The sequence below is a fragment of the Leptopilina boulardi genome, unplaced genomic scaffold (assembly GCF_019393585.1).
Source record: "Leptopilina boulardi isolate dan_hultmark-lab unplaced genomic scaffold, ZJU_Lbou_2.1 LbouV2_125, whole genome shotgun sequence".
NCBI classification, from domain to species: domain Eukaryota; kingdom Metazoa; phylum Arthropoda; class Insecta; order Hymenoptera; family Figitidae; genus Leptopilina; species Leptopilina boulardi.
The window spans coordinates 1-15237 of record NW_026137669.1 but is presented as its reverse complement, the minus strand read 5'-3'; the positions used below and the strand labels follow the sequence as shown (position 1 = coordinate 15237).

The following is a 15237-nucleotide window of genomic DNA, read 5'->3' as shown; positions in this document are numbered from 1 at the left end:
AAATGCTATTGCATGTACTCCACACTCAACACTACCAAAAGGTTGTTGATCAACAGCTTCAAAAACTACTGTTGGTTTAAAAGGGAACAATCTAATTAAATATTTTATTTGCTGCACATTTAAACACCCCTTATTAAGGCTATCAAAAATATAAAGCCTTACTCTATAGTAATAGACATAAATTCAGTGACTATAATTGTTATTACCGCTAAAAAGTATTTAAATATGTTTATCACCGTATCTAATTAGGACAATAAAATCAAGCATTTGTACATACAAAGCACTTTGCATATTAAAAAAAGAATTGGAATCTTTTCTTAATAAATCTTCAAATTTGTACATATGCATGTAATTTAACAATTTATTTCTATTTTCAATAATTTTTAAATCTTTATCACTTAAAATAACATACTCTTTTATGTTGGCCATATTATACTTCGTTTAATTTTATTTTTGATTCATGAAAATCTAAATATCTTTAACCGTTTTGCTCACTTTCTCTAATATAACCAATTTTGCCTTTTATTAAATATAACCAATTTTTTCTTTAATTCAATACAACTAATTTTACCTTTTACTAAATATAACTAATTTTTCCTTTAATTCAATATAACCAATTTTTACTTTAATCCAATATAATTAATTTTGCCTTTTATCCAATAAAACTACCAAATATCCAAAAGAATGAGAGAACTATGAGTAACTATGAATCAGTAACTACTGATCAGCCAATAAGTGCAAAAAAGGCACTCTTATATGAGTAATCAGTAGTTCATTATAAATAACATATATACGTATTTATACCTGTATTAAAACCCCGGAACAAATACCACAAAAGAACCAACCATTGGACAATAGAACCTTTGTTAATGAGGATTAACTCTGAGGACCCAGGTAATAATTTCTTTTTTCACATTTATTATATAGAAAAATAAAGATGTACCAACCCTTGGCCAATAGAACCTTTGTTAATGAAGATTAACTCGGAGTACATAATGAAATGTAATAAAAAATTATAAAAATTTAAAATATTATTAAATTATGAGTGTTTTGAAACATTTGTTAACGTTATTTAATGCAAAACATATATATTTACAAAGTATGAAGCAGAATATTATTATTGAAACAATTATTCATTATTTAATAATTAATAATAGGTGTCCCACTGTTTAACACAAACCTTAAAAACAAGAAAAATGTATCAAGTTCCAAAAACTTGAAATTTTATGGTAGTACCAAAAAGTGTCCAAAAATATATAAAATTGACATATTAATATCTCTTTGAAAAAAATTGTCCCACTGTTTGTCACTCTCCCCTACATACATATATACATATAAATGAATATTTTTTTTATTTTTAAAACAAAAATGGAAGAAGATTAAGATTTTAGACGATGATGTTCTTATGACATTTTCAATCGTCTAGATAGAGAAACGCAATGTTAAACAAAGAAGTACTTATGTTATATTTCTTGGTGTAAGAAAGAAAGGTATGCGTTACCTATTCAGTTTTACACTTTCTTTATAGCTTTTTCACGTGATAAAGGGAGAAAGAAATAATTACCTGGGTCCTCAGAGTTATTAATTAATCCTTCTTAACAGATTGCAGGTCAAGCGAACCCTTATTTGCAAAATAAAGATATATCTTTCTCTCTCCATAAATTGTTCTTTTCTCTGTCACCGAAAACCCAGCAGGGGTCCGGACGGAATTAATGAATGAATGAATACCAAGATTATTATAGTTAATTTTATTTTAATTCGCATGTTTTACCAAAGACAATTTCGTTATAAGTAAATTTATTGATTCTTATTTGCTGAATTAAGGTTTTTCTTTCGTTTCGTACCAATGTTTTTAGTTATTTTAAATTCTTTTAGTTGTTATTCAAGAGATATAGTGTTAGATGTATATGTACGACATTCTGTCAATTTCCCCCATTTTTTATATTTCATGGGTAATTCTTTCTATAAATATAAAATGTTAATTTTATTTATGAATTGCATGATGTCTTTTTAGTTATTTCTCTAATTGTCCCCTTATTAACATTTGCTTTATACCATATTAAACAATAATTACTCCCATTATTTTTAAATATATATATATATATATATATATGTATGTACAAAGCATGATTTGGGGACTCACGTTTTTTGCCGCATATATAGGTTCCTGATGAAAAATACTACATTATGCAATTGGAATAATTGATTTATACTCAAATTTACTACTTTTAAATCAAGGATTAAGTACACAAGGCATAGTTTGGAGACTTAAAAATTTATATACCGCCAATGTCTTCAAAGAATGCATTGTACTTGTACGTCTTTTATATGTACAGGGCATAATTTTGGGACAAAATTATATATACAACGAATGCTTTGAGGACAATTTTATGTACAGAACGCATAATTTGAGTACAATGTTTGTAACAACCGTGTCCTCAAAACATGCATTGCATTAATAATCTGGACAAAGTAAAGTGTACAGTATACTTTCAAAAAGTCCTGAAAGTATGCGTTTTATAAATAATTACTAAGGCTTAAAATCGAAATTTGATAATCATTATGCGCAGTGTAGCAGTCCTCAAAATATGCGTTACTTCCAAAACCAAATAACATACACACTACACTATAAAAAAGTCCTCAAAGTATGCGTTACATAAATAATAGTTAAGGCTTAAAATCGAAATGTGATAATCATCATGCGTAGTGTAGCAGTCCTCAAAGTATGCGTTACATAAATAATAATTAAGGCTTAAAATCGAAATGTGATAATCATCATGCGTAGTGTAGCAGTCCTCAAAGTATGCGTTACTTACATAACCAGGACCAAATAAAATACACACTACACTATAACAAAGGACTTCAAAGTATGCGTTTCATAAATAATAACTAAGGCTTAAAATCGAAATGTGATAATCACCATGCGCAGTGTAGCCGTCCCCAAAGTATGCGTTACTTACATAACCAAGACCAAATAACATACACACTACACCATAACAAAGGTCCTCAAAGTATGCGTTTCATAAATACTAACTAAGGCTTAAAATCGAAATGTGATAATCCCTATGCGCAGTGTAGCAGTCCTCAAAGTATGCGTTACATACATAACCAAGACCAAATAACATACACACTACACCATAACAAAGGTCCTCAAAGTATGCGTTTCATAAATAATAACAAAGGCTTAAAATCGAAATGTGATAATCACTATGCGCAGTGTAGCAGTCCTCAAAGTATGCGTTACTTACATAACCAAGACCAAATAACATACACACTACACTATAACAAAGGTCCTCAAAGTATGCGTTTCATAAATAATAAAATTTATTAAACAAATGTTTCTGTACAAGAACATGAACGTGTTCATGTGAAAGTACTTGTACATGAAACCTGCACAAAAAATATGTACAAGAACATGTACATTTTCTTGTACAAGTTTTTTCAGCCCGATATATATATTCAGGGCAAACTAACATGCAACCTACACTATAACAAAAGTCTTCAAAGTATGCGTTTCAAAAATAATAATTATTGCTTGAAATAAAAATGTAATAATCACCATGCGCAGTATAGCTTTTTTTCCCTGTTCCATGTTCAGTAAAGTAAAATTATGTTGTATTGAGTTTTTTACAGTATGTCAAAAAATCCTGCGCAAAGGGATTATGGTAAAGAAAATTACTTTTTTACACTTCGAGACACTTTAGTACTTATAGATATTTAGTAAAAATATTTTTCCATTCGGTCAAATATTTTTGAAGAGGAATGGTTCAAAAGAGACCTCAAAGGCAGAAGTTCACCGTTTTCAACCGTTTTCTCTAATCCACTAAACAATTGATGCATGCAGAAACTTTGTCAACAGGACCATACAATAGAGCCACAAAACCATATCCGGTTTTAGACCCCAAGATAATATAATTGCCCTTCTGCAAATCCAAAAAGTAGTGCAAAACATACTATATTGATATTCTGAGTGCTTTCTCAAGATTAGCTTCTTGTCCAGAATCACTCCTAGATATTTAACCGAATCAGAAAAAAGCATTTCTTTTCCATAAAATACAGGTTTCCTCACAGTTGGAACTTTGTATTTTCTAGTGAAGAAAACAATATTTGTCTTGTCTGGATTAACAGGGAGGCCAGTACTGACAGTACACCTTGTCCGGTGGTAAGAGTTCATTTTCTGTTCTTGGAAAGTAACCAGAGGCAAGAATCAACTCTTTCTTACTTCCATTTTTATCTCGATACATGACTTTTATAACTGCCAGATATCGACTAGTTAACTCTGAAAGAGGAACCGTATTTACTCCCTTATAGAAAATACACGCCCTGGGTGGTAATTCTTGTGGTGAATACACTAACTCCCCACAGTTATTTAGTTCTCTAATCTTACACTTGTAAACCCAAGGTTCTTGAATGAAGGCAATAGCTGTAAAGTTCTTGGCTAGAATCGCCGTTGCGCTTATACAGTGATGCAAGTTAATCTGCGAACATTGAATACTGTGGTCCGTCAATATTAAGACTTATCCACGAAATCCTCCGTCGCTTCGCTAGCCGTGTCTTGTCTACAACTCATCGGATCCATTCTGTGCTTACTCACTCGAAGAGTGATATGCCTAAGACCGAAACACAGTTTGTAGTGAAGACACTCAAGCACACCCAGCTTACTCTCAGGCACATCTACCGCGAGAGTCCAGCTTGCAGCCGTAGAAACTACCCCTGATCCTGTTTAACCTCCCGAATACAACCTCCAATTAGTTGTATACACCCCAGGATTCTGTTACCTGAGGTTAGTCAGGATTGAAACTTGGTCCACCTTAGGACCTGGTACCCAAGCAACCACCCTGGCCCTCTTAATGAGGTTAGAAGTATCTATCACTTTAAGTGGCAGACCCTCGATTGCCTGACAGATATTTGGTACGTGGACATTTAACCACTCCCGAGAATCTGAGTCAAGACACTCAATTAAAATCGCCCCTCTTGTGAGGCGAACTTCTCAGAAACGAGGTGCAATCCCAGATCTTGACACTTGGGAGAATTAGGCGGTTCCAACTAGGGGTCTTTGCCTCCTTCTCTTCTCCTGTTGTGGAGAGGTGTCTGACTCTTATCGGCGCGAACTCCTTTTCGTGCCTGACCAACAGACCCAGCTTTACTGTTGGCCCGCATAGAAGTCGATGATGAAGCAGGTTGAGACCCTTGCCGGTTCTGTACCCTTGGATTCTCCAACCTCCTTGTTGCGCTGCCACTGAGCTTTTTACCCTTAACGGATTATCTCGCCATTAGGTCTTCGACCACAGTAACAGTGGAACCCTGAGATCGTCCCGAACTTTTCTGTATTAGAGCCTCAGAAATATATTGTTCCCTTTCAGGTTTCATTTCATCCTGAGGCGATATTACCGAGGCTGAAGTTAACGTTAAATGTGCCCTTTCTTCCTGCAGCAATATCTCAAGCCCTGAATCCCGACTCTCCAAAGAGTGTTCGGTACTCTCAGGCGAAACACTTTTGTTTTTGTTGTTTTCTGTAGTCTCCATTTAGATCCCACGAGTACATGGGAACAAAAGGTCCGTCCTTATATTATTATTATTTTTATTTCTTTATTTTGTCCAAGCAAACCATGAGGACAATAATTCAAGTACAATACAATCCATAATATACACAAATGATAATATATAAATTCATAAATTATTTTTTATCTAAAGTTGAATAACAATGATAAAGATAGAACTATAACAATCTTTGATGATTATAACAGTAGAAATCATAAAACATTCAACCAAAAATAGACTACTCTCAAGAAAACAAATATCTTTCAAGAGGGAACCATTGAAATTTTTGTAGTTTTTCGAAAAAACGCATAATTTCAGTACAATTTTATTAATGAGTCCTCAAAGTATGCGTTACTTATATAATTAGAGCCAACTAACATGCACACTACACTATAACAAAAATCCTCAAAGTATGCGTTACAGAAATAATTTAAGGCATGATATTACGTGAAACCACAAACTGTAAGATTTTCGTATTTTTATAAATGATCCTGTTAGATTTACACAAAATCTTTTTCAGAAGCATTATCTATTATATCGAATAATAATAATCTTATTATTTTAGTGTGGTATAATATGTTAATTGTCTTTATCCGGGTTTCTGTACTTTAACCTTTGACCCATCAGTAATAGATTTGTTTATTCATTCCGAAACCGGATTCGGACTTAGTTGTCCAATTAAACAATAATACTGCATGTTCCATGCGAACCATTGTACTCGGTGTAATTTATTTTGGATTCCAGTGTTAAATATGGTCAAAAATGGGAGTATTTGTACTTTCGATAAATGATAATTAAAATCTGGTACCTGTATTGACTTCCGACCAATTTTGAACATCGTTAAAATATCTAAACATATAAATTATTTAACCATACTACGTATACTTTCCTTCAAGGAAAGCACATAAGTAAGTTGTGAGTAATATTTGATTGCAATACTTTATTATGCTTAAAAACTAATTTGAGTTTCTATTTGAAATCTTAATATAAGAAATTAATATTTTCTTGCATATCATTATACTTTCTTTTCTCTTAATCTCTAATACTCGTTCCATTCGAATAAATAAGAACAATTTCTAACGGTCCATGTAGGCAAAGGAATTAAGGCCAGGTCCAAGTGAGGCAGCGCCATCTACATTGAAACTAAAATTTTGGAAAATTTTCAACAGCCTTTTCTTTAAAACAAGAAGGTAAAATGCTTTTTCCTTTATGGATAATTGATTATTGGCAAGATATACACCAGCTAAAACTTTTTTTGAGTTATAATAATGAAAAATATTTCATTTCAATAAATTAAATATGAGCACTTTCTTCACAAAAACTGTAACAATACTTTCTCAGAAATTACAATAAAAAATGCAATTTCCATTTGGAAAATTAATAAACGCTAAAAAATACGGATTTTATGTTAAATTACACAGTGGGACATATGTTTCTTTCGTTAAATATATAAAAATTAAACTTTACAAAGTCATTACGTGAAATAGCAAAATTTGAAATTTGTGTCTCTTTTTATGATTCATCAAAAAATTACAAAAACCAATCTTAAACTTTGATATCTCTGTGAGTGTTATATAAATATTTTCATGTCTGCTATAACATTACACTGTTACAAGAAAATGATTCCGCAAATGAAATGTTAAAACTTTAGATTCCAAAGTAAGTTTGCCCGCAGAGGGACAACTTATGTGCGTCGTATGTAGTCGTATCTGCGAAGTTTTTAGTTTCTGTTTGTCTTTCGTACGCATCATATAGAACCGCTCTGTAAAAATCGCTTTACCTGTTTTATCTCAAATAAGTTAATAAATTCAGTGTTAATTTTACTTTCACTATCTTATTCTCCTTTTTTTCACAAGTCCTTTATGTTAAACTGTTTAAATTCATAACATGGTCCTTCGAGCCGGATTTCCAAAAAGGAGAAAAGAAAGTGAAATCAGTGCTTTGTGTTAAGTGACGCTTAAGGGATTTTTCCTTTATATATTGCATTTTTTTATTCTCTCAAGTGACTTGAATAGTCAAAAAGTACTTTTTTTAAGACTTTATTGTGTTTTTTCCGCAATATTTTGGTGCTATTTTACTTTTTTTCTCAGTATCGAGAACCTTTTTTCATGAAAAATTTTTTTCACTATATTTTACTTAGCGTGGTCGGCTATTTTTCCTGTAACAAACATGGCCACGACTAGTTATGAACGAGTGTTAAGTGACCAAGAAACTCTATTTAACTCTATCGAAAAGATTGTTAATCGTGTTTTAAATTACGAAAATCCACCTCGACAACTGTTGTTAGGACGCCTAACAAATTTACAAGATTGCTGGCTGAGGTGTCGACAAAATCATGCCGCTTTACTTGCAAATCCTCCAATAATAGATCCTCCTAATCAAGCCGAAGGAGGAGAGACAACAATTACAATTTATAATTCTGATGAGTTTAATCAGATTGAGGACTTGTATGAGGAGGCCATATACCACATACTTAGCAGTCTTCCTGAGCCACCGCCCATGCCGGTACAAGACCGTTCTCAACCACCAGATCCAGATGCAACGCCACGAGGAGCATCATCATCTGTAAAACTTCCTCGCATTACTATACCCACTTTCTCAGGTTCGTATTGTGAGTGGCTCACCTTTAGAGATCTGTTTAAATCTCTTGTAATTGACAACGATCGCTTGTCGGATGCAGAGCGTCTTCATTATCTCAAATCATCTCTTAAAGGTGAGGCATTAATAATTGCTCAAAATCAACCAGGGACAGATGGCAATTTTCAGAATATTTGTGAAAATCTCGAAACTCGTTATAGTAATTCTAAAGTTTTAATATATGAATATTTAAAAAAGATTGTTGAATTGCCACCTGTCACATCAGATTGGTTGAATAATTTAAAAACTATGCGTAACGTTGTTATTACTGCGACATCTGCTTTAAAAAGTCTAAAACGTCCTATCGATGAAGGGAATGATTTGTTAGTTTTTATGTTAATAAACAAGTTAGATAAAATTTCTCGTGATCAGTGGGAATTGTCAATTAGTGAAGAGACAGATCCTCCCTCTCTCGATCAATTTGTTAAATTTCTTGATTCTCGAATTCGCGCTTTAGAAGCTACAGTAGATATTAAAAAGCGTCCTGAAAGTAAAAATTCAAATCATTCGCAGTCGGTACTCAAGAAGGTACACACGCATCAAAACTCAACAAAGTTTGTATGTCCAATGTGTAACAGAGAACATAACCTCTATGCTTGTTCTGTATTTAAAGAAAAAACAATTGATGAACGTTCTGAATATTTAAAGGCTAATTCACGATGCTTCAACTGTTTAGGTAAGCATAATCGCAATTTATGTCAGAGCCGAAAATTTTGTAATATTTGTAAAAAGCCTCATCATTCTTTATTGCATCGCGATAATAAAAATTTGTCACAAAGTCGCGAATTAAAAACTGATCATAGCGTTTCAGAATCAAATCAAGTGTCTGATGATGTGGCGATTTCATCGCATTTGAACTCGTCTAAAAATACCGCACTACTGTTCTGTTGGGAACCGCTCGAGTGATGGTTGAGGCGCCTGATGGCCGCCGCGTTCATGTCCGCGCTCTTCTTGACCAAGGGTCAGAAGATACGTTTTTGTCCGAATTAATTGCTCAATTATTACGTCTTCCACGCAAAAATACGAATGTTACAGTGTCCGGTTTGGGAGGAAGTTGTACGAATAAAATCCTTTATTCCGTTCCTATCACTATTTAAACGATTAAACCTTGTTCAACCACGCTCCAAACTCAAGCATTCGTACTTCCAAAAATCACTGCATATGTTCCAGCTGAATTTACCCTTTTAGAAATTCCTGAAAATCTTTAAAGTCTCGAACTTGCCGATCTAAATCCATGGGAAAGTGACCGGATCGATTTGCTGATTGGAGCCGATCTGTACGCTCAATTGCTCAAACCTGAGATTTGTCCTGGACCACGTGGAGATCTCGTTGCTCAGTCAACTATATTTGGTTGGATCTTATCAGGACCACTACAAGGATCTCCTCTTCAAAGTTATCACATTAATGTCCACTTTTCCATGGAAACCCGAGTTGACGAAAGCTTGCGTCAATTTTGGGAATTGAAAGAGATACCAGCAGTGAATTTAATGACAAAAAAAGAAATTGAATGTGAGCATCATTTTATGGAGACACATTCTAGAGACTTAAATGGAAAATATGTAGTTCAATTACCTTTTGATGATTCCCCCTCGAAATTAGGTGACTCTTATAACATAGCTCTCAATTCGTTGTGTAGAATAGAAAAAAGATTTACTCGTGATCCTCTGCTTGCTGAAAATTATCGTGATTTTCTAGGAAAGTATCAAGAGATGGGACATATGACTCCAGTTGACGTTGACCAGACTGATTCATCTCGTGTCTTTATTCCGCACCACCCTGTCGTTCGCGAAAGTAGCCAAACAACGAAAGTTAGAGTCGTCTTTAATGCTTCGAGTCCAACGTCCAACAAAACCTCGATTAATGACATTTTACACATCGGTCCAAAATTACAAACAGATATTTGCTCCATCATTTTATGATGGCGTCAATTTGAATTCGTGTTGTGTGCTGATATTGCTAATATGTTTCGCCAGATTCTCATCGATCCTGCCCATCAAAAATATCAATGTATTTTGTGGCGAGAAGCTCCTAAGTGTCCGATCCATGTGTTTGAATTAAATACTGTTACCTACGGAATGGTGTCTTCGCCATATCTTGCCATTCGCGTAATGAGACAGTTGGCACATGACGAAAAGGACAATTTTCCTTTAGCTGTTTCCGTGCTTTTGGAGCAAACCTACGTTGATGACGTTTTTCTTGGAGGATCGGATAAAACCTCCACACTCAAGGTGAGAGATCAAGTCATTAATATGACAAATGCTGGGGGATTCCCATTACGGAAATGGTTTAGTAATTCTCCTGATTTACTAGACGGATTGGATTCTGCTGATCATGGTTTAGCAGTTGAGATCCCTTTTGACGATTCTTCAGGTTTCAAAGTCCTCGGAATTTTTTGGAAACCGTCAGATGATGCCTTTCACTTCAAAACTTTTGAAATTCCTGAAGAACCTGCAACAAAAAGATCAATACTCTCGGCTACCGCGAAAATATTCGACCCAATGGGTTGGATTTCGCCTGTGACAATTATTGCAAAAATTCTTTTGCAAAAACTCTGGCTTCGAAAGCTAGACTGGGACGATTCTCTTTCCTCGGACTTGCTTAAAGATTGGAATCAATTTCGATCTTCATTGTCGGCCTTGTCAAATCTTTCAGTTCCAAGATGGACGCATAATTCTTCTGATGCAGTCTCGATACAAATCCATGGCTGCGTCGAGTGTCGCATATTCTGCAGTCGTATACTCTCAAATTCGGTCCGCTTCAGGTGATGTTTTAGTCAGTCTCCTCAGGTCCAAAACAAAAGTTGCTGCGCTCAAGACAATAAGCATCCCACGACTCGAATTATGTGCCGCAAGCCTTTTGTCTAAATTAATTCATTTTGTTATTGATTCTCTCGGTTTAATGAATTCTCAAGTTTTTTGCTGGACAGACTCTACAATTGTTCTCAGTTGGCTTCAGAAGCAACCAACTTCCTGGACTACTTTCGTTGCAAATCGTGTGTCAGGTATTTTAACGGAGTTGCCTGCAGCTACGTGGAATCATGTTCCTTCTAAGCAAAATCCCGCGGATTGTGCCTCACGTGGACTCTCAGCGGAGGACTTGTCAACCTTTTCCCTTTGGTCGGAGGGTCCCACTTGGCTGCTAGATTCACCGGAGACATGGCCTCGACGAAATTGTGGTCTGGAAACTACCGAAGAGTCTCGTATAGTTTCTCATCTGATCTACAATAACCTCGAACCTGATTGGCAATCACAACTGATGTCTCACTATTCATCTTGTGCACATTTATTGCGTGTGACTGCTCAAATTTTACGAGCTATTTAAGCCTTTAAACGCCAAATTTTGTTTTCGAATCAAGTGACGGCTACCGAAATCAACAATGCCGCTTTATTTTGGGTTGAATACGTTCAAGAAAATTCTTTTGCTCACGAAATTCAGTGTCTCAAGGAAGGAAAACCAATTCCCCCAAGTTCTCGCATACAAAAGTTCTCACCCTTTCTCGATGACAATGGTATCCTTAGATTGGGCGGACGACTACGCTAGTCTAAGTTATTGACTTACCAAAACCCACCAGATATTCTACCTAATCATCCGATTTCCTTTTTAATTTTGACACAATTGCACAAAAATTTATTACACGGGGGAGTTCAGTTGACTCTTTATATTGCTCGCACTCAATATTGGATTATTGGTGCGCGAAATCTCATTAAAGGAATTATCAGGAAATGTGTCACTTGCGTGAGAGACAAAGCGCGTGTTGAAAACCAACTTATGGGAGATTTACCTAGTGCTAGAGTATCTCCTTCTCGTCCTTTCTCTCATACCGAAATTGATTACGCGGGTCCATTTTTGGTCCGCTCTAGTTCGGGTCGCGGAACCAAGTCACATAAGGCTTGGATCGCTGTTTTTGTTTGTTTTTCTGTTAAAGCCATACATTTGGAGCTTGTTGACGATTATACGTCAGCTGCTTTTCTCGCAGCTTTGAGACGCTTTACCTTACGTCGAGGTTTGCCAACAGATCTTTATAGTGACAATGGCACGAATTTTCGCGGTGCTGATCGCGAATTGTCACATACATTTAAGCTCATTATGAAAGATCCGACGATTGCTTCTTACATGGCCTCAGACGGAATCACGTGGCACTTCATGCCTCCGTCTGCGCCGCATTTTGGAGGTCTGTGGGAAGCTGGCGTAAAAAATGTAAAATTTCATTTGCGTACATTATTATCAAACGCTACACCGACTTCCGAAGAATTAACGACTTTACTTTGTCAAATCGAATGCTGCTTAAATTCTCGACCTATTGTTCAACTAAACGAAGATCCAGAGAGTTGCGAAGCATTAACTCCTGGACATTTTTTAATCGGATCTGCGTTAAAAACTGTACCTGCGATATCTGTTCTGGATCTACCTGAGAACCACTTGTCGCGTTGGCAGTTTTATAAACGTGTCTTAGAACAGTTTTGGCGCTCATGGTCCAAAGATTATTTACAGTCACTGCAACAGCGAACAAAGTGGTTGTCAGAGCGAGTTAATTTGAAAATTAACGATGTTGTTTTACTACGAAATCCTAATCTCCCACCCGCTAAATGGGAATTAGGACGTGTCATTAAATGTATTCCCGGTCAAGACGGTCACGTTAGAGTCGTTCAAGTAAAGACGAGTGCGTCTGAATTTACTCGTCCAATCACACAATTAATTCGATTACCGTGCAACTATTCATAATATTTGTAACCTAATACGTATTCTTGTAATTTCGACAATTAGTTTTAAGTTCGTACCTTTTGTTCTATTGTGACCATTGCAATCTTAAAATAAGCTCGCAAGGTAGGCGGTATGTTTACGATTTCATCGCATTTCATTTACTTTTTTTTTAAATTTTATTTCGCGGTCTTTTTAAATCAAGGATGATTCCTTAGTTTGCCCGCAGAGGGACAACTTGTGTGCGTCGTATGTAGTGGTATCTGCGAAGTTTTTAGTTTCTGTTTGTCTTTCGTACGCATCATATAGAACCGCTCTGTAAAAATCGCTTTACCTGTTTTATCTCAAATAAGTTAATAAATTTAGTATTAATTTTACTTTAACTATCTAATGTGATTTTTAAAGGAACAACTATGTTACTATGTTATTTCTTAAACGAAATGTAACATCTGGAGTACCCAAAGCATGCAGTGGATCAGTTCAATGAAATTTACTATCCAATGAGTGTTCTGTTACAAGATTTATGTGTCAGATTACTTTATTTAATTTTAGTGCTAAAAAAATTGGTCATAATCATTTAAAAAGTTTTTTAAAAATATATGGAGACTTTATGTTAAATTACATAGTTGGACAATTGTTACTTTTGTTAATTATATATAAATTAAACTTTACAAAGTCATTACTTGAAATAGCAAAATTTGAAACTTGTGTCTCTTTTTATGATTCATCAAAAAATTGCAAAACCCAATAATCTTAAACTTTGGTTTCTCTGTGAATGTTATATAAATATTTTCTTTACTGCTATAACATTATACTGTTACAAGAAAATAATTCCGCAAATGAAAAGTTAAAAATTAGATCCCAAAGTAAGTAGTAGATTAGTTCGATGGAATTATTTATCCAGAAAGTTCTCAGTTCCAATTTCTGTATTTCTCAACCTAATTTATGTGATTTTTAAAGGAACAACTATGTTACTATGATAATTATTAAACGAAATGTAACATCTGGAGTACCACAAGAATGCAGTGGATGAGTTCAATGAAATTTACTATCCAATAAGTGTTCTGTTATAAGATTTTTAAGTCAGATTCTTTTATTAAATTTTGTTGCTAAAAAAATAGGTCATAATCATTGAATAAGTTTTTTACAAATATAAGGATATTTTATGTTAAAATACATAGTTGGACATTTGTTACTTTTGTTAATTATATATAAATTCAACATTACAAAGTCATTATGTAAAATAGCAAAATTTGAAATTTGTGTCTCTTTTTATGGTTCATCAAAAAATTGCAAAACCCAATAATTTTAAACTTTGGTTTCTCTGTGAATGTTATATAAATATTTTCTGTACTGCTATAACATTACACTGTTACAAGAAAATGATTCCACAAAGGAAAAGTTAAAACTTTAGATCCCAAAGTATGTAGTAGATCAGTTCAATAGAATCATTTATCCAGAAAGTTCTAATTTCGGACTTCCTTATCTCTCAACCTAATTATTGTAGTTTAACAAAGAAGTAGAATGTTTAAATTTTGATTCCGTAAATGAAATGAAAAATGTTGGGTAAATGTTATATAAATATTTTCTTTTCTGCCAAAACATTACACTGTTACAAGAAAATAATTGCGCAAATGAAAAGTTAAAACTTTAGATCCCAAACTTAAGTAGTAGATCAGTTCAATACAATCATTTATCCAGAAAGTTCTCAGTTCGGAGTTCTCTATTTCTCAACCTAATTATGTAGTTTAACAGAGAAAAAAAATGTTTAAATTTTGATTCCGTATATGAAATGAAAAACATTGGGTACCGTAATAATGTAGTAGATTAGTTCGATGGAATTATTTATCCAGAAAGTTCTCAGTTCCAATTTCTGTATTTCTCAACCTAATTTATGTGATTTTTAAAGGAACAACTATGTTACTATGATAATTATTAAACGAAATGTAACATCTGGAGTACCACAAGAATGCAGTGGATGAGTTCAATGAAATTTACTATCCAATAAGTGTTCTGTTATAAGATTTTTAAGTCAGATTCTTTTATTAAATTTTGTTGCTAAAAAAATAGGTCATAATCATTGAATAAGTTTTTTACAAATATAAGGATATTTTATGTTAAAATACATAGTTGGACATTTGTTACTTTTGTTAATTATATATAAATTCAACATTACAAAGTCATTATGTAAAATAGCAAAATTTGAAATTTGTGTCTCTTTTTATGGTTCATCAAAAAATTGCAAAACCCAATAATTTTAAACTTTGGTTTCTCTGTGAATGTTATATAAATATTTTCTGTACTGCTATAACATTACACTGTTACAAGAAAATGATTCCACAAAGGAAAAGTTAAAACTTT

At 33.9% G+C, this 15237-nt stretch overlaps 3 protein-coding genes across 3 annotated transcripts; all 3 read left to right on the top strand.

The window, feature by feature from the left end:
• The first annotated feature begins 7710 nt into the window (after window positions 1-7710).
• LOC127291126 (uncharacterized) lies at window positions 7711-9084 on the top strand. Its single transcript, XM_051320049.1, has one exon. The coding sequence runs from the start codon at window positions 7711-7713 to the stop codon at window positions 9082-9084; it is 1374 nt and encodes a 457-aa protein (XP_051176006.1).
• Window positions 9085-9204: 120 nt separating this feature from the next.
• Window positions 9205-10097, top strand: LOC127291124 (uncharacterized). The gene is made up of 2 exons (XM_051320048.1): window positions 9205-9317; window positions 9389-10097. Exons 1-2 carry the CDS (start codon window positions 9205-9207, stop codon window positions 10095-10097), a joined length of 822 nt encoding a protein of 273 aa, XP_051176005.1.
• A 42-nt stretch (window positions 10098-10139) lies between these two features.
• Window positions 10140-12838, top strand: LOC127291122 (uncharacterized; the record flags this gene model as incomplete). Its single annotated transcript, XM_051320042.1, has 4 exons — window positions 10140-10911; window positions 11105-11467; window positions 11534-11686; window positions 11750-12838. Coding segments are annotated over exons 1-4 (2377 nt in total), but the record flags the coding sequence as incomplete, so codon positions are not given.
• Between the last annotated feature and the right edge of the window lie 2399 nt (window positions 12839-15237).

Coding starts and splice junctions, on each gene's coding strand:
- LOC127291126 (XM_051320049.1), top strand. CDS start 7,711: ATGGCCACGACTAGTTATGAACGAGTGTTAAGTGACCAAGAAACTCTA.
- LOC127291124 (XM_051320048.1), top strand. CDS start 9,205: ATGTTACAGTGTCCGGTTTGGGAGGAAGTTGTACGAATAAAATCCTTT. Junction 9,318..9,388: donor CGCTCCAAACTCAAGCATTC/GTACTTCCAAAA, acceptor AAATCTTTAAAG/TCTCGAACTTGCCGATCTAA.